The following is a 19,125-nucleotide window of genomic DNA, read 5'->3' as shown; positions in this document are numbered from 1 at the left end:
ACTCTGAGAAACCCCTACAGTTACTGAGATGATTAATCTCCCTCCAGCAATCACAACCATCTTGCTTTGTGCTAGGAATGACTCCAACCAGTGGAGAGTTTTCCCACTGATTCCCATTGACTTCAATTTTGCTAACTCTCCTTGATGCCACATTCGGTCAAATGCTGCCCTGATGTCAAGGGCAGTCACACCTCACCTCTTGAGTTTAGCTCATTTGTTCATATGCTGCAATGAGGCCAGGAGCCGAATGGCCCTGGTGAAACCCAAACTGAGCATCAGTGAGCGGGTTATTGCTGAGTCAAGTACCACTTGATAGCACTATCAACAATCCCTTCCATCACTTTGCTGATGATCCAGAACTAGCGTTCTTAGTTCAGGAGCACAAGTCTTCAGTGCTATAGCCAGAATGTTGTCAGGGCCCATAGTCTTTGCAGTATTCAGTGTCGTCAACCATTTCTTGATATCATATAGAGTGGATCGAATTGGGTGAAGACTGGCACCTGTGATACTGGGGATCTCAGGAGGAGGTCGAGATGGATTATCCACTCAACGCATCTGGCTGAAGATGGTTGCAAATGCTTCAGTCTTGTCTTTTACACTGATGTGCGGGGCTCCCCCCATCATTGAGGATGGGAATATTTATGGAGCCTCCTCCTCCAGTGTGTTGTTTAATTGTCCAACACCATTCATGACCAGATGTGGCAGGACTGCAGAGCTTAGATCTGATCTGTTGGTTGTAGGATCGCTTAGCTCTATCTATTGCATGCTGCTTCTGCTGTTTGGCATGCAAGTAGTCCTGTGTTTAGCTTCACCAGGTTGATGCCTCATTTTTATGTAGGCCTGCTGCTGCTCCTGGCATGCCCTCCTGCACTCTTCATTGAGCCAGGGCTGATCCCCCAGCTTGATGGTAATGGTAAAATAGGGAATATGCCAGGCCATGAGGTTACAGATTGTGATTGAGAATAATTCTACTGCTGCTGATCGCCCACAGCGCCTCATGAATGCCCAGTTTTGAGTTGCTAGATCTGCTCAAAATCTATCCCATTTAACACGCTGGTAGTGCCACACAACACGATGGAGAGTATCCTCAATGTGAAGATGGGACTTTATCCACGGTGGTCACTCCTATCGATACTGTCATGGTCAAATGCATCTATGACAGGTAGATTGGTGAGGACGAGGTCAAGTAGGCTTTTCCCTCTTGTTGATTCCCTCACCACCTGCCGCAGACCCAGTCTAGCAGCTATGTTCTTTAGGATCTGGCCACCTTAGTCAGTAGTGGTGCTACCGAGCCACTCTTGGTAGTGAACATTGGAGTTCCCCACCCAGAGTATAATTCTGTACCCTTGCCACCCTCAGTGCTTCCTCCAAGTGGTGTTCAACATGGAGGAGCACTGAATCATCAGCTGAGATGGGGCAGTAGTTTGTAATCTGCAGGAGGTTTCCTTGTCCATGTTTGACCTGATGCCATAAGATTTCACAGGGTCCAGAGTGTTAACATTCACATCCGATCCTTTGCATTTTTCACCTTTACTAACAGATATTTCTGCACATAACACATGGCTTTTTGTATTGTTCATTGAATTGAATTTGACAAAAGGAATAGTAATGCAGTCCATTCAGCTTGCTGAATCACATATTGACCCAACTTCCTTTGAACACTTCAGGAGGAATTAGTGAGACAGATTTTCCGTTCCTAATCTTCTGTGTACACCAGTCTACAGAGAGCTGAGTACAGGAAAAAGGAATGGAAACTCACACCAGGCATTTGCCCCATTTTCACCTTCTTTTCATTCCTACTAGTTACCTTTCTGACCTTTCGCATTTACTACTGAGGCCACTATATTACCCTTTAACTCACCTCGTAGGCGCCCTGCCCTCTGTATCGCCTGATTCACTGCTCGCAGACAGCTCAAAAGCTCAGTGTGGTTATTACAGCGAATCTTGTAACCATTTATCAAATCTCGATTTAAGTCATAAAGTTCCATGTAGCCCTTCTTCATATTCCTCCTAAACAAAGTAAGAACAACAGCTCAGAAATGATAAAGAAGAGCTTCATTACTCAGCAGAGCAAGTCTAATTCTCTAAAAGGTGGATGTCCTCACCATACCAGTTCTTTGGTTATCCAAAAAGATACTAAACAACATGTTGTTTGTGTTCTCTTCAGACAATGCATGGTATGTGGCCAACTCACAGCTGAAACCAAGCTCAGTTCCACATGTCAATGAACAAAGCATCAAATACAGTTAGAGAGAAAGTACAGCAGTACTTTCACTGGCTTTATTTAAAGTAGCGGTAGTTAAATGCTATAGGGCCAAAAAACAGACTTAATGACATAAAAGCAAAATACTGCAGATGCTGGAAATCTGAAACAAAAACAGAAAATGCTGGAAAAACTCAGCAGGTCCAGCAGCATCTGTGGAGAGAGAAATAGAGTTAACATTTCGAGTCCGTATGACCCTTCTTCAGAGCTGAAGAGAGAAGTGGAAATGTGATGAAATTTATACTTTTTAAGGGGGGTGGGGCAAGTGGAGCTGGATAGAAGGCCAGTGATAGATGGGGACAAAGGAGGAGGGATTGACAAAGATGTCATGAACTAAACGGCAAAGGGAGTGTTAATGGTAGTGGTGAGTGCAGATAGTGGCATTAAGGTAAGAAAGCAGAATGTGATAATAGCAGAACAAAGGTAGCACTGGATGAAGGAACAACATGGAACAAATAACAGATGGCCTTGTAGGGAATGGTGTGGGGGAAGTGGGCAGTGGCAGGAAAAAAGTGGGATAGAAAATGGGATAGGAGGGGGGATAAAACCATGGATAAATGAATAAAAATAAAAATGAATGTAGAAAAAAGGGGATTCTAAAACGGGGTGAGAATGGAGGAGAGAATTCATGGTCTGAAGTTGTTGAACTTAATGTTAAGTCCAGGAGGCTGTAAAGTGCCTAATTGGAAGACAAGGTGCTGTTCTTCCAATTTGCATTGAGCTTTACTGGAACATTGCAGCAGGCCAAGGACGGACATGTGGGCATGAGAGCAGCATGGTGTGCTGAAATGGCAAGCGATCGGAAGGTCTGGGTCACACTTGCAGACAGACCAGAGGTGTTCCGCAAAGCGGTCACCCAGTCTGCTTTTGGTCTCCCCGATGTAGAGGAGAATACATTGGGAGCAGCAGATGCAGTAGACCAAATTGGAGGAAGTGTAAATGAAGCGCTGCTCCACCTGAAAGGAGTGTTTGGGCCCTTGGATAGTGAGGAGGGAAGAGGTAAAGGGAAAGGTGTTGCACCTTCTGAGATTGCATGGGAAGGTACCATGGGAAGGGGATGAGGTGTTGGGGGTGATGGAGGGAATGGTCCCTCTGGAATGCTGACGGGGGTGGTGAGGGAAAGAAGTGTTTGGTGGTGGCATCATGCTGGAGTTGGCAGAAATGGCGGAGGATGATCCTTTGAATGCGAGTGCTGGTGAGGTGAAAAGTGAGGACAAGGGGGACCCTATCATGGCTCTGGGAGGGAGGGGAAGGTGTGAAGCTAACGTAAGCAAGAAAACAGTATTAAGAAAACAAATGGCACTAAAGACAGATGAATTCTCAGAACTTGATGGCTTCCACCCAAAAAAGAAGTAGGGATGGAAACTGCAGGTGCTTTAGTTTAGTCATAATCTTCCAAAGCATTCTCAAATTCAGGAATTCTCCCTTTAGATTGGAAAATAGCTAATGCACCTCCATTTTTAAGAAAGGTGGGAGAAACCAGGAAATTATAGACCTAATCTAATGTCTGTTGCGTGTAGGTTATTGAAATGTATAATTAATGATGGAGTAACAGCGCACTTAGAAAAGTTTGAGCAGATTAGAGAGCCAGCACGGATTTGTAATGGATAGGTCATATCTCGCAAACCTAATGGAAGTTTTTTGAGGAAGTAATTACAGTAGTAGGCAGGGGAATGTCTATGGGTATAACTTATACATATATAATATATGGCATTCTGGAAGGCTCCACATAAGACACTGTCAGCCAAGTTAAACTAATGAAATTGATGATAAATTTTTGACCTGGCAAGGTGGTAACAGACAGAAAGTACAGATAATGGGCATGTACTCAAATTGGAAGAAAGTGACTCGTGGTATCTCCATATGCGCTGAACTATTCAATATTTATTAATAACTTAGATAAGACAAGACAGCCATGTACCCAAGTTTTCTGTGACACAAAGATTAAGTAGCCTAAATAGAAGCATAAAGTTACAAAGAGATAGTGATAGATTCAATGAGTAAGCAAAACTGTGGCAGATGTTAGGGAAGGAAACAGTTAAAGAAGTTCAATTGCTAATTATTAGGTTGTTTAACTAAGTACCCATTTAGTTGTATAAAAGGGATAACAACTGAGACTAATGCTGGTTGTGGAGAGTTTTTATGGCAAGCAATAAAACTGTGTCAGAAGGAGTGTGTTTTGGTTTTGGTCTTAATTTCTAAACAACTATTGGAGCTCAACAGTGGTAGCAGAGGATGGTTCCTGCTTGTAAGTAAGGAGATTGGAAACTAAGCCTTCTTTGGACAAGAGGTTGTATTTGGAGTTAACCTTATGAGCAGAATGGTTTCGAGTCACTCAAAAAACAAAAAAAAAAGCTGAATCAGAATGTAGAGTGTCGGTGTATGATTATGCCCCCGATGTTTTTCTGAGTGTCAACCATATGACCAATGGAAAAATGAAGTAACCACGTGGACACGGGTTACATCCTTCCCAAAAACAAAACAGAGGATGGCTTTGGCACTTTTGCTACCATTTGAAAGCAAAATAAGATGCAAAGTATTTTTGGAGTTGGAGCCTGAGCATTTGGACAGATGCAGGTTTGGAAACTTAATTAGATTTTATGGATAAGACCTATCAAAAATATGATTTATTAGGTGCTTACGAAGAATGGTCTGATTTTGACAAATTTAGAAAGTAGGAAGAAAATTCCATGGAAGATTACATAATGGAATTCAGTAGACTTTTTGCAAGATTACAAATGTTCCATCTAGGAATTCTCAGTTGCTGCTGGCGTTCAAGTTATTAGACTGTGCCAAAGTATCGAATATAGACAGGCTCCTAGTTCTAACCAAGTTTGCAGGAAGACACACATTGCTAGAACAGATGTCAGAAGTTCTAAAAAAAAAATTCGTCGGAAAACATTCCGTTCTGGCAGCATTCATGGCACAAATGAGCCATTCAGTGATAAGACAGAACATGGAGGATAATGTTAAAGGGATGGAGAGATCGTTTAGAAACAGGACGCAGGCATCAGTATGAAAAAAGATTTGTAACCAGAAACAATCGGGACAGAAATACCTTGGATAATTATGGCAGGAGAAAAGAATTAGAGATTTACGACAAAAGATCCCTGGAAATGCCCAGGGTGTGGTCAATTGATGTTTTAGATGCAATTCAAAATACCATGATGCAATGAACTGTCCTAAACGATATAATGTGTTCGAAATTAAACATGAGACAGGAGACTCAGAAAAAGAAGTTGGAGATATTGACCAAAGAGAGGGCATTGTATTAGTTACAAGAAGTTTCAGCATGGTGATGAATTTCTTGGTGGCAGAATCCTTCAACTGTGCAGCGCTAAATAGCAGATACACGTCTACAGTCTGTGGAATAGACTGATTAGAATGCTACCTGGACTGCTTAAATGACAAGGACCGGAAAAAGGTTAAAGAATTTGAGAGTTCCACCAGTTTTAGATTTGGAGATGAGAATATCCTAAAATCTTTAAAAAGGGTGGTGATTCCCTGTGAGATAACTGGAGTCAGTCATTTAATCAGCACGGATGTAGTGTCTAGCGAAATATCGTTACTGTTGAGCAGACCATCGATGTAGAACGCACAAATGAAGCTGGACATGGAAAATGACAAGGCCATTGTATTTGGAAAATCTGTAGATTTGCAGTTTATGCAATCTGGACTCTACTGTATTCCTCTAATGAAACCTAACTTTTCTACTAAGGAGATTCAAAAAGATAAAAGCAAAAAACTGCGGATACTGGAAATCCAAAACAAAAATAAAAATACCTGGAAAACTCAGCAGGTCTGGCAGCATCTGCGGAGACGAACACAGTTAACGTTTCGAGTCCGCGTGACTCATCAACAGAACTAAGTAAAAATAGAAGAGAGGTGAAATATAAGCTGGTTTAAGAGGGGGGTGGGACAACTAGAGCCGGATAAAGGGCCAGTGATAGGTGAAGATTGCCAAAAGATGTCATAGACAAAAGGACAAAGAGGTGTTGAAGGTGGTGATATTATCTAAGGAATGTATTAATTAAGGGTTGAAAGCAGGACAAGCAAGGTACAGATAGCCCTAGTGGGGTTGGGGTGGGGTGAAGGAATCGAAAAAGACTAAAAGGTAAAGATAAAACAATGGATGGAAATACATTTAAAAATAAGGGAAATAGTGGGAAAAGAAAAATCTATATAAATTATTGGAAAAAAAAAGGGGGGGATCGGAAAGGGGGTGGGGATGGAGGAGAGAGTTCATGATCTAAAATTGTTGAACTCTATATTCAGTCCGGAAGGCTGTAAAGCGCCTAGTCGGAAAATGAGGTGCTGTTCCACCAGTTTGCGTTGAGCTTCACTGGAACAATGCAGCAGGCTAAGGACAGACATGTGGGCATGAGAGCAGGGTGGAGTGTTGAAACGGCAAGCGACAGGGAGGTCTGGGTAATGCTTGCGGAAAGACCGAAGATGTTCTGCAAAGCTGTCACCCAGTCTGCGTTTGGTCTCTCCAATGTAGAGGAAACCGCATTGGGAGCAACAAATGCAGTAGACTAAATTGAGGGAAGTGCAAGTGAAATGCTGCTTCACCTGAAAGGAGTGTTTGGGCCCTTGGACGGTGAAGAGAGGGGAAGTAAAGGGGCAGGTGTTCCACCTTCTGCGGTTGCATGGGAAGGTACCGTGGGAGGGGGTTGAGGTGTAGGGAGTGTTGGATGAGTGGACCAGGGTGTGCCAGAGGGAAGAATCCCTGCGGAATGCCACCAGGGGGTGAAGGGAAGATGCGTTTGGTGGTGGCATCATGCTGGAGTTGGCGGAAATGGCGGAGGATGATCCTTTGAATGTGGAGGCTGGTGGGGTGATAAGTGAGGACAAAGAGGACCCTGTCATGTTTCTGGGAGGGAGAGGAAGGTGTGAGGGTGGATGCGTGGGAGATGGGCTGCACACGGTTGAGGGCCCTGTCAACCACCATGGGTGGAAAACCTCGGTTAAGGAAGAAGGAAGACATGTCAGAGGAACTGTTTTGGAAAGTGGCATCGTCAGAACAGATGCAACGGAGGTGAAGGAACTGAGAGAATGGGATAGAGTCCTTACAGGAAGCGGGGTGTGAGGAGCTGTAGTCGAGGTAGCTGTGGGAGTCGGTAGGCTTGTAATGAATATTGGTGGACAGTCTATCACCAGAAATTGAGACAGAGGTCAAGGAAGGGAAGGGAAGTGTCAGAGATGGACCATGTGAAAATGATGGAGGGGTGGAAATTGGAAGCAAAATTAATAAATTTTTCCAGGTCCAGACGAGAGTATGAAGCAGCACCGAAGTAATCATCGATGTACCAGAGAAAGAGTTGTGGGAGGGGGCCGGAGTAAGACTGGAACAAGGAATGTTCCACATACCCCATAAAGAGACAGGCATAGCTGGGGCCCATGCGGGTACCCATAGCCACACCTTTTATTTGGAGGAAGTGAGAGGAGTTTAAGGAGAAATTGTTCAGTGAGAGAACAAGTTCAGCCAGACGGAGGAAAGTCGTGGTGGATGGGGATTGTTCGGGCCTCTGTTCGAGGAAGAAGTGGAGGGCCCTCAGACCATCCCGGTGGGGAATGGAGGTGTAGAGGGATTGGACGTCCATAGTGAAGAGGAGGCAGTTGGGGCCTGGGAACTGGAAATTGTTGATATGATGTAGGGTGTCAGAGGAATCACGGATGTAGGTGGGAAGGGACTGGACAAGGGATGAGAGAATGAAGTCAAGATAACAAGAAATGAGTTCTGTGGGGCAAGAACAGGCTGACATGATTGGTCTGCTGGGACAGTCCTGTTTGTGGATTTTGGGTAGGAGGTAGAAGCGGGCCATCTGAGGTTGGGAGACTATCAGGTTGGAAGCTGTGGAAGGATGATCTCCAGAGGAGATGAGGTCAGTAACAGTCCTGGAAACAATGGCTTGATGTTCAGTGGTGGGGTCATGGCCCAGGGGGAGGCAGGAGGAAGTGTCTGCAAGTTGACGCTCAGCCTTTGCGAGGTAGAGGTCAGTGCGCCAGACAACAACAGCACCACCCTTGTCAGCAGGTTTGATGACAATGTCAGGGTTGGACCTGAGAAAACGGAGTGCAGCAAGTTCAGATTAAAGAAGTGTTATTAGCGTCAGGGATTAGGAATTTGGAAAACAAAGCAGATTGTGTTAAAATTGCATCGGCAGTTTGCCCACCCTTCTTCCCAAAGATTAAAAATTTTGCTAAGGGATGGAGAGTATGCTAAACTTATAGAGGAGATTGATATATGTAAGAAATACAGAAGGACATTGTCACTGCTGATAGTGAGTCTACCCTTGGCGAGGGATTTCAATGAACTTGTGGCGATGGATCTAAAGATGTGGGATAAAGAAAAGAACATTTTTATTTTACATTTCGTAGATTTGGCAACAAGGTTTAGCCAGCTGACAATCAAAAAAATCGTAAAGAAAATAATTGTGGATCAGATAATGGAGAAGTGGATAGGGACCGGATTGGGACCACCAGCAAACTTCCTCACTGATAATGGGAGGGAATTTGCTAACGAGTTCCGAGATATGTGCGAAAACACGAATATCTATGAATACCACAGTTGAAAGCTCCTTTAATAATGGAGCGTGTGAAAGGAATCACGCAGTTATAGGTGAGATGCTTCATAAAATATTGGCAGATAGACCAAGCTGTAAATTAACATCAGCTCTAGCATACGCCAAGAATTCACTGCAAATGGCTGGGGGCTATGGTCCATATCAGTTGGTTTTTGGTAGAAACCCAAAAATTCCTTCAGTCCTGAGCGATCATCCCCCAGCTTGGGAGGGAACTATGATTAGCTCTACCTTTTCTGAGCATCTAAATGCACTACACACAAGTAGAAGAGTGTTCCTTAAAGCCGAAATTTCAGAAGGAATCCGGTGAACTCTAAGACACAATGTACGACCATCAGGAACTATTTTCAATCAGGGACAAATGGTATACTACAAGAGAGGATTTAATGAGTGGAAAGGCCCGGGAAAGATGGTAAAACAGTCATCTTACAACACGGGAACCCAACCATTCGGGTACACTCATCAAGGTTAGTTGGCGCAGACTACAAATTTGCAGTTTTGGAAAGTGTAGGAAGAGACGAGGAACCATGTACTTCTCATACCCAATACTGCATGATTGTGAGGATCAGGTAGCTGAAGTTGACCAGGTATCTGAAGATGGAGACAGTAATTTGGACGAAGACAACAAAGCGATTTGTCCCAGAGGACAACTGCCAAAAGCTGGCACTAAGGCCAGTCAGTGGCAGATGTGACGATTGTAGATAGAGCAGGGAAGGCCACTGGAAAATATAAAAACTGGCTGAATGTACAAGATAAAGGACAGGAGATTAGGCCTATGGTTTAGGAACATGAAGTACAAAAATGGAAGGCACAGAAACGCAGTATCAGTTCAGACAGTGGGTCTGGGGATGAACATGTCTCTAGGAAGGGATCGCGAACTATTGAAAGAACATTTATAAATGGAGAGAGATCAAACAGTAACAGTCCAGAGCATGATAGAAGGCAGGATAGAGGGTGTAGCTAACAAGGATAAGGAATATGGCATAGACTGCTAATGCTACAAGGAGCAGAAGCCCATGTGATCGAGAAGTCTTAGTAGCTTCAAACAATTTAGATGATAAATTAATAAGGGATGCCAAACAGCAAGAACTACATAGTTGGAAAGAATTTGGGGTTTACACCAGGGGTGCCAAGTGGGGACATCCAGCTCTGTCTTATAGATGGATATGCATGGAAAAGGTGCTTCTTGATGGGACTTATAAAGCTAAAGCCAGGCTAGTGGCACGAGGGTTTGAAGAAAAATTGGGTGACCGGGATATAAGAGTATATACGGCAGGGAAAGTTATGCTAAGATCTTTTTAGTTCTCTTATCTACAAATGCTTGGGAATGTAAGGCCATTGATATTAAAGCTGCTTTTCTGCAGGGACAGCAACTTCAAAGGGAAGCTTTTCTCCATCCACCAAAAGAGGCGCCAAATGCAGAATGGACTCTTTGGAAGCTAAATAAATGTGTATACGGTTTATATGATGCCTGCAGAGTTTGGTATTTCTCAGTGAGGTCAGTTTTATTAAAGTTGGGCTGTCTTCACTCGGAAGCAGACCCGGCAATGTTTTATTGGCACCATGGAGGGAAACTTGCAGGCATCTTTATGATGCATGTAGATGATCTTTTGAGGGGTGGTGGGAGCAAATTTGAAACAGTTATCATTAATGGGCTCAGAATGGCGTTTAAAATTGGAAGGCAGGCTTCTGGTGCATTTAAGTACATTGGATTGGAAATCAGGCAGAGTGGATCATACGTCCCTCTACATCAGCAGTTCTATTTAGAGAACGTCAATCCCATTGCAATTAGTCATGGTGGGGCTTCCCAGAAGGACACAGCAGCTTCTGAAACAGAAAGAGGAACTCAGAAGTCTAATTGGACAACTCAATTGGCTAGGCAAGCAAACATGGCCAGATGTCAGTTTTGATGTTTTGGAATTGAGCACTAAAATGAACGATCCCAAGGTTAAAATCACTCAGGCAAACTAAATATTTACGAAATTAAAAATGCAGCAGTGGTTTTGAAATCCCCATCTTTGGGTGACGTTAGAAAAATGAAAATTGTGTTTAGCGATGCGTCTTATGCAAATCTACGTGATGGATTTTCGAGTGCGGGAGGATTTATAATATTTCTCATGGGGGAAGAAGGCAAATGCTGCCCTTTGGCATGGGAATCTAAAAAGATACGAAGAGTTGTAAAAAGTACATTAGCAGCGGAGACTCTCGCCCTTGTTGAGGCGGTAGATATGGCATTCTTTATATCAAAGATGCTGGCAGAAATTTTAAATGGAAAAGGGTATTCAGGAACGCTACCTAATGAATGTCTTTTTGATAAGTCACTTTGGGAAAATGTTCACTATGAAGTGCATTAACAAGAAGAGATTGTGAATTGACATTGCAAGCTTAAAACTGATGCTCGAGAATAAGGAGATTACCAAGATCAGATGGATTGATAGCAGCTACTAATTATCTGACTGCTTCACCAAAAGAGGAGCAAGCGCCAAGAAATACTAGATATCCTCAAAGACGGACATCTTTTTCTTTAAGGAAAAAAATACTACTTTTGTGTGTACATATCTATGTTTATTTTTAAGGAGGGGAATAAGGTCAATTTATTGAAGAAAAAATGATGTTTGTTATTACCATTAATTTTTTGTGTGATCATATAAACTTAAGGGTTACTTTCTTTTTAAGAAGAGGGGAATCTGTTAGAGAAGGAAACAGTTAACGAAGTTGAAATGTTAATTATTAGGTTGTTTAACTAAGTACCCATTTGGTTGTTTTTAAGGGATAACAGCTGAGACTAGTTCTGTCTGTGGAAAGTTTTTATGACAAGCAATAAAACTCCGTCTGAAGGAAACTGTCTTGGTTTTGGTCTTCATTTCTAAACAACTATTGGAGCTTATCAACAGATGGATTTCACTACAGATAAGGTGAGGTAATCCAGTTTGGACCAAAAAAGAATAGATCTGAGTATCTGGAGTGCCACATAGATTTACCAGAATTTTACCAAGTCTTCCAGGGTTAAATTATGAGAAGAGATTATACAAACCAATATAATTTTCTGGAATAAAAATGGTTCAGGGATGATATGATTGAGGTTTTTAGGATTTTGAAAGAAACTGAAAGGGTAGATAGAAACTTTTTCTGCTAATGGTGGAATCTCGGACAAGGGGACGTAACCTCAAAATCAGAGCCGGGCCATTCCAGGGAGAAGTTAGGAAACATTTCTTCATGCAAAGGGAAGTGTGGAACTCTATCCACAAAAAGCAGTAGATGCTAGCTCAATTAATAACGTTAAATCTGAGGTCACTGAGGAATATTGGGCAAAGGAAGCCCATGTCAATACCTAAAATTGTACCATATGGAGATGTAACTTGTAGGCAAACTGTTCAACCACACTAGGTTATTTTAACCCCTCAGTATCACATTTGATCATCATTCGCCATTGCCACACCAGTTACTTACATGTCTCCCATTAGTCGTGCATCCTCTGCCCGGACCATCAAGTTACGGACCAGGTTGGAGTGATCGGCCATCTCAGCAGTGAGTTTTTGATGTACAGAATGATAGTCATCCACCTGTCAGGACAGAGTAGTACAAATCAGCATATCTGTGCAAACCAATCCTCCCACTCATTTGTCCAAACAGTTGTTTTTCAGGGACAAGAAGTATGCAAGAATGAATTAAAACGGTATCAATAGTTGAATTACCATTATCCCTCTTAATGTGACTTTTTCATCTCCCAAATGGCTCAAAGTATGTGAGACACACCATATGTGCTGAATTAGGAGTCTGTGCTATGTAATATATGTACATTTGCATCTGCTATCAGAGGAAGAAATCTTCATAACCTGTCTGAACTGAATTTGAACCAAGAGATGAAAATCTTGCATTTTAATATAACACATCACCCAATCTACCATCAGAAGCAGAAGACCTGTGTCACAATGGGTAAGAACCAACATCTTCAGAGATGAAAGCAGTGTTTGAACAGAGTGTATTATTTAATACACCATCAGAAACCTGCGAGATGATCAGTTGTACTCTGGGGAATAGCAACATTGCATTACAGAGATAGTGGGGAGAGAAAGTAATAAACAAAGGAATAAGGAAAGTAGATTCTATAAAGCAAATATCATCATAAAGTTAAACACTTATTCAGAACAAAGCACTAATTTCTATAAATACTAGTGTTGGCCCCACTTGCTCCAGCCCCATTGAAGCTCCTAAACTCAATGGTGCAGACTGCCACATTCAGACTTTGAATTTAATTTTCCCAGTGTTTATTAACTGCCATACCCTTTAGTCTATTTACCCAATTAACCTTAGCCAGTTCTCCCCTCATACCTATGTAATTAACTTTAAGATTCTTGTTTGTGATTGAAAGTGTCGCTTTCAAACGTAACTGGGATTCAATTGTATTATAAAACAAAAACAGAATTACCTGGAAAAACTCAGCAGGTCTGGCAGCATCGGCGGAGAAGAAAAGAGTTGACGTTTCGAGTCCTCATGACCCTTCGACAGTTCTGTGGAAGGGTCATGAGGACTCGAAACGTCAACCCTTTTCTTCTCCGCCGATGCTGCCAGACCTGCTGAGTTTTTCCAGGTAATTCTGTTTTTGTTTTGGATTTCCAGCATCCGCAGTTTTTTTGTTTTTATTTCAATTGTATTATGATTACTAATTACCAGTAGATCTTTCACTATGAGATTACGAATTAACCCTGCCTCATTACACAAGACTATATCTAAAAATAGCCTTCCCAGTACATTTCTAGTACATTCCATAAAGTGTTGCTCCAGGAAACTGTCATGAAAATATTCTACAAACTCATCCCCTAGACTGCCCTTGCCAATTTGGTTGGTCCAGTTTACATAAAGGTAAAAGTCCCCTACAATTATTACATTGTCTTTGTTGCACGCTCCAATAATTTCTTGTTTAATGCTCTGTCCAACAATATAACTACTGTTAGGGGGCCTATAAACTACTCCCATCAGCGTTTTCTGACTCTTGCTATTCTTAATCTGCACCATACTGATTCTATTTCATGACCTTTTGAGCCAAAAATTCTTCTTCACTAATGTTCATGAACCTTACTTGCTGATGCACAATACTGTCAAATTCTCTGACCCTTGCTATCTCACACTGCTTGTCTTTACCTGTATCACTACATTGTTCTGTTGCCTTGGCTTTTCTCTTTGGATTTCTAAATCTCCCTTCACCTGAACCCTTCTCCCACTCCACTTTTGTTAAAGCCCTATCCACAGCCCTAGTTATACAATTTGCCAGGACAACGGTTCCAGCCCAGTTGAATTGGAGCCCATGCCAATCATACAGCTCTCACTTTTCTGAGTACTGGTACCAGTGCCCCCTGAATTGAAACCCCTTCCCATATCTATTTGACCCTATGCCAATTGGCAAATGGCTTAGGTAACAATCTACAGCTGATTACTTTTGATGTTTTGCATTTTAATTTGGACCCTAACTTCTATACACTGTCAGCAGAACATCATTCCTAATTCTACTTATGTCATTGGTTCCTACATGGACCGGGACAACTGGATCCTTTCCCTCCACTCCAAGTTTGTCTCCAGCTACAAGGAGTTGTCTTTAGCACAGGCAACACAAGCTTTGGAGCTCCTGGCCATGGCTGCAGAAAACAATATTTATCCCCCTGACTATACTGTCCCCTATCACTCCAACATTCCTTTTCACTCCCCCCACTTGAATGGCATCCTGCACCATGGTGCCATGATCAGTTTGCTCATTCAGCCTGCGGTCTCTCTCCTTATCCACACAGGTAGCAAGCAATTTGTACCTGTTAGTCAAAGTCAAGGGCTGAAGCTCATCCAACATTACCTGCTGGATCGCCATACCTGCCTGACTCCCAGTCAGAACCTCCCATCTCTTACCATTTACCAACTCTAAAATTCTACCTAGCCTAAAGTGTATGACGGTCTCCTGGAACAAAGTGTCCAGGTAACACTCTCCAACCTTGATGCTTGCAATGCCTGCAACTTAGACTCCAACTCAGCAACTCTGAGCCAAAGTTGCTCAAGCTGCAGACACATACCAGATATGATTGTCCAGGACTGCAATGCATTCCACAGATTCCCACATCACTACCATCCCCTACTACATCTGCCTAACCTTATTAATTTAGTCAATTAGCTATTAATTTCCACAGTTAAAGTAATAGCAAGTCTTCTAGGTTGGAGACTAAAGAACATTCACCAGCTACCAGAGACGACTTCTTATCGTGTCCACAGACAGTCTATACATGGCCCAGCCAGAACTGGACACATTTTTGCGCCTTGTTGAATTCAGCAAGATCTGCAACAGTGCAGGGTTCCTCTAGTGATAGACATTGCAGGAGATGTTACATAGTCTGTGGTTCAGTTCCACATTCACAAGTTGTTGGGCTGGTTGTATATCCCCATTTGCTTAGTGACACCTTTAAACGACCTACACCAGTCCTAAGTCTGTTAAGGCACTTCCAGGTTGCCCAGTTGCAATTAGCTCCTGGGGGAAGGCTTTCATCTGGTAGAATTTCCATCGCTGGGGGTTGTTCGAGACTGGTGAGCCGGTCATTCCACAAGGCGATGTGGGCTTCAGATGGGGTTGATTGTAATGGAACAACACTGTTCATGAAGCTCTTCCTTGACTTTAGGCGGTTGGGTGTAGGTGTATTACCATGTAGAGGGTGCCTCTCATCTGATGTTTGACGGAGTCACTCTTTCTTGCTGGCTACCGTTCTTCTTATATCAGGGGGAGCAATACCCCTGATATAAGATTTAAGATGCCAAGGTAGAAGGGTTCACGTCGCAACCCTGTTTCAACCATTTCTACCACCACCATGCACAGCAAGTAGTGTATACCAGAGACTGAAAAAAGTTTAAACTATAGGCTAAAACATTTTAAGCTATAAATCTACTACATATTATAAATGGTGTTAGTCACAACATACCAAAGAAATTGTTGTTCTAAGTTGTGAAAACGGTGTTACATGACATAACGTAAGAGGGCCATTCACACCTTAAAAAGTGCCTTTGAAATCAGTGGAGAAAAAAATTTAAAATCTGTTCAGAAAAAGAACAGAGTAGCTTTAAAAATTCTGCAAGATCCCTTTTCACTTGAAGAATGTTGACCCCATCTCCCCTCACTCCATGTATTGTTCCATCTAGACCCTTTGTCCATTCCTTCTTCCCTTCTTTGCCCCTCATCTTGATCTCTCCCCTTTTCACACCACATTCTCCTCAGCCCATCTTCATTGTTCCTTCACCCTCCTCAGTTTGTAGCAGCATTGGGAATTAGAAATTACTAATGGGACATGAGTGCTGATGGTATGATGTGTGTTTTTTAGCTGGGTCTGAATAAATGCCTGCTAAAAGTTTTGATCTTTAAAGTTTTTGTTGGTCCATTTTCCAGAATTTTGGAACACACTGTAATTTTGTCTAAAAGCAATATACTGCGGATGCTGCAAATCTGAAACAAAAACAAAAATAGTTGGAAAAACTCAGCAGGTCTGACAGCATCTGCAGAGAGGAACACAGTTAGCGTTTTGAGTCCAAATGACTCTTCATCAGAACTAAAGAAATATGGAAATGTGGTGGAATGTAAGCTGGTTGAGGAGGGTGGGATAGAGCTGGATAGAGGGCCAGTGATAGGTGGAGGCAAAGAAGAGATTGCCAAAGATGTCATAGACAAAAGAACAAAGGAGTGTTGACGGTGATGATATTATCTCAGGAATGTGCTAATGCTGACATTAAGGGTAGAAAGCAGGACAAACAAGTGGCAGATGCCCCTAGTGGGTGTGGATTGGAGGGGGGAAGGGATCGAAATGGGCTAAAAGATGGAGATAAAATGATAGATCAAAATAAATTTAAAAATAGGGGGGAAAAGAAAAACATATTTAAAAAATATAAATTATTGGAAAAAGGAGGATCGGATAGGGGGTGGTGATGGAGGGGAGAGTTCATGATCTGAAGTTGTTGACCTCAATGTTAGGTTCAGAAGGCTGTGGAGTGCCTAGTCGGAAGATGAGGTGCTGTTCCTTCAGTTTGCGTTGAGCTTCACTGGAACATTGCAGCAGGCCAAGGACAGACATGTGGACTTGAGCAGGATGGTGTGTTGAAATGGCAAGCGACAGGGAGGTCCGGGTCATGTCTGCTGACAGACCAAAGATGTTCTGCAAAACGGTCACCCAGTCTGCGTTTGGCCTCTCCAATGTAGAGGAGACCGCATTGGGAGCAGCGAATGCAGTAGACTAAATTGAGGGAAGTGCAAGTGAAGTGTTTGGGCCCTTGGATGGTGATGAGGGGGGAAGTAAAGGGGCAGGTGTGACATCTTCTGTGGTTGCATGGGAAGGTGCCATGGGAGGGGGTGGTGTTCGGGGTGATGGAGGAGTGGACCAGGGTGTCCCAGAGGGAACGATCCCTGCGGAATGCTGCCGGGGGGGGGGGGGGGGTAAAGGGAAGATATGTTTGGTGGTGGCATCATGCTGGAGTTGGTGGAAATGGCGGAGGATGATCCTTTGAATGCGGATGCTGGTGGGGTGATGAGTGAGGACAAGAGGGACCCTATCATGGTTCTGGGAGGGAGAGGAAGGAGTGAGGGCGGATGCGTGGGAGATGGGCTGGACACGATTGAGGGCCCTGTCAACCACCATGGGTGGAAAACCTCGGTTAAGGAAGAAGGAAGACATGTCAGAGGAACTGTTTTGGAAAGTGGCATCATCAGAACAGATGCAACGGAGGCGAAGGAACTAAGAGAATGGGATGAAGTCCTTACAGGAAGTGAGGTGTGAGGTGCTGTAGTCGAGGTAGCTGTGGGAGTCGGTAGGCTTGTAATGAATATTGGTGGACAGCCTATCACCAGAGATTGAGACAGAGGTCAAGGAAGGGGAGGAAAGTGTCAGTGATGGACCATGTGAAAATGATGGAGGGGTGGAGATTGAAAGCAAAATTAATAAATTTTTTCCAGGTCCAGACGCGAGCATGAAGCAGTCATCGATGTACCAGAGAAAGAGTTGTGGGAGGGGGCCTGAGTAGGACTAGAACAAGGAATGTTCCACATACCCCATAAAGAGGCAGGCATAACTGGGGCCCATGCGGGTACCCATAGCCACACCTTTTATTTGGAGAAAGTGAAACGAGTTTAAGGAGAAATTGTTCAGTGTGGGAACAAGTTCAGCCAGACGGAGGCGAGTAGTGGTGGATGGGAATTGTTCGGGCCTCTGTACGAGGAAGAAGCGGAAAGCCCTCAGACCATCCTGGTGGGGATGGAGATGTAGAGGGATTGGACGTCCATGGTGAAGAGGAGGCGGTTGGGGCCAGGGAAGTGGGAATTGTTATGAAGTAGGGCATCAGAGGAGTCGCAGATGTAGGTGGGAAGAGACTGGAAAAGGGGAGAGAGAATGGAGTCAAGATAGCAAGAAATGAGTTCCGTGGGGCAGGAACAGGCTGACATGATCGGTCTTGCGGGACAGTCCTGTTTGTGGATTTTGGATAGGAGATAGAAGTGGGCTGTCCGAGGTTGGGAGACTATCAGGTTGGTAGCTGTGGAGGGAAGATGTCCAGAGAAGATGAGGTCAATGACAGTCCTGGACACAATGGCTTGATGTTCAGTGGTGGGATCATGGTCCAGGGGGAGGTAGGAGGAAGTGTCTGCGAGTTAACGTTCAGCCTCTGCGAGGTAGAGGTCAGTGCGCCAGACAACAACAGCACCACCCTTGTCAGCAGGTTTGATGACAAAGTCAGGGTTGGACCTGAGAGAACGGAGTGCAGCAAGTTCAGAAAGAAACAGGTTAGAATGGGTGAGAGGCACAGAGAAATTGAGATAAATTGAGATGACTGATGTTACGTTGACAGTTCTCAGTCCAACTCTACCTGTCCCACCCCCCTCAACCAGCTTATATTTCAACACATTTCCAAATTTCTTTAGTTCTGATGAAGAGTCATTCGGACTCGAAACGTTAACTGTGTTCCTTTCCACAGATGCTGTCAGACCTGCTGGGTTTTTCCAGCTATTTTTGTTTTTGTTTCTGTAATTTTGTCTTTCTGTCGAAAATGCTTTCTTCTGGTAGGACTGGACTCTTGACACTAAGAAATTTTTTTTTGTTTTACTCTGAGTTGTTAAGACAGGTAATGCCCGCAAAAAGTAACAGGAGCAGAATTCATAATAGTTTTTAAAAGGAAAATGGAAAAGAACAAAGTAAAAGATTTGAAGAAAGATCAGGGGAAGTAGAGAGCTCCTTCAGAAGAACGAATAGCCTTAATCTGCAAAATTTTATGATT

General features: G+C 43.3%; 1 protein-coding gene across 2 annotated transcripts in view; it reads right to left on the bottom strand.

The window, feature by feature from the left end:
- The window catches only part of bbs2 (Bardet-Biedl syndrome 2), an 81,956-nt gene that overhangs the window by 3,573 nt on the left and 59,258 nt on the right, over positions 1-19,125 (bottom strand). For both annotated transcript variants that reach the window (XM_041192730.1, XM_041192731.1), the window contains exons 16-17: positions 12,298-12,410; positions 1,862-2,010 (exon numbers count right to left, since the gene is read on the bottom strand). In XM_041192730.1, coding sequence (XP_041048664.1) covers positions 1,862-2,010; positions 12,298-12,410 — 262 coding nt within the window. The remainder of the gene's footprint in view (positions 1-1,861; positions 2,011-12,297; positions 12,411-19,125) is intronic.

The sequence above is a fragment of the Carcharodon carcharias genome, chromosome 7, assembly GCF_017639515.1.
Source record: "Carcharodon carcharias isolate sCarCar2 chromosome 7, sCarCar2.pri, whole genome shotgun sequence".
NCBI classification, from domain to species: Eukaryota; Metazoa; Chordata; class Chondrichthyes; order Lamniformes; family Lamnidae; genus Carcharodon; species Carcharodon carcharias.
This window is presented reverse-complemented; position numbering and strand designations above follow the sequence as displayed.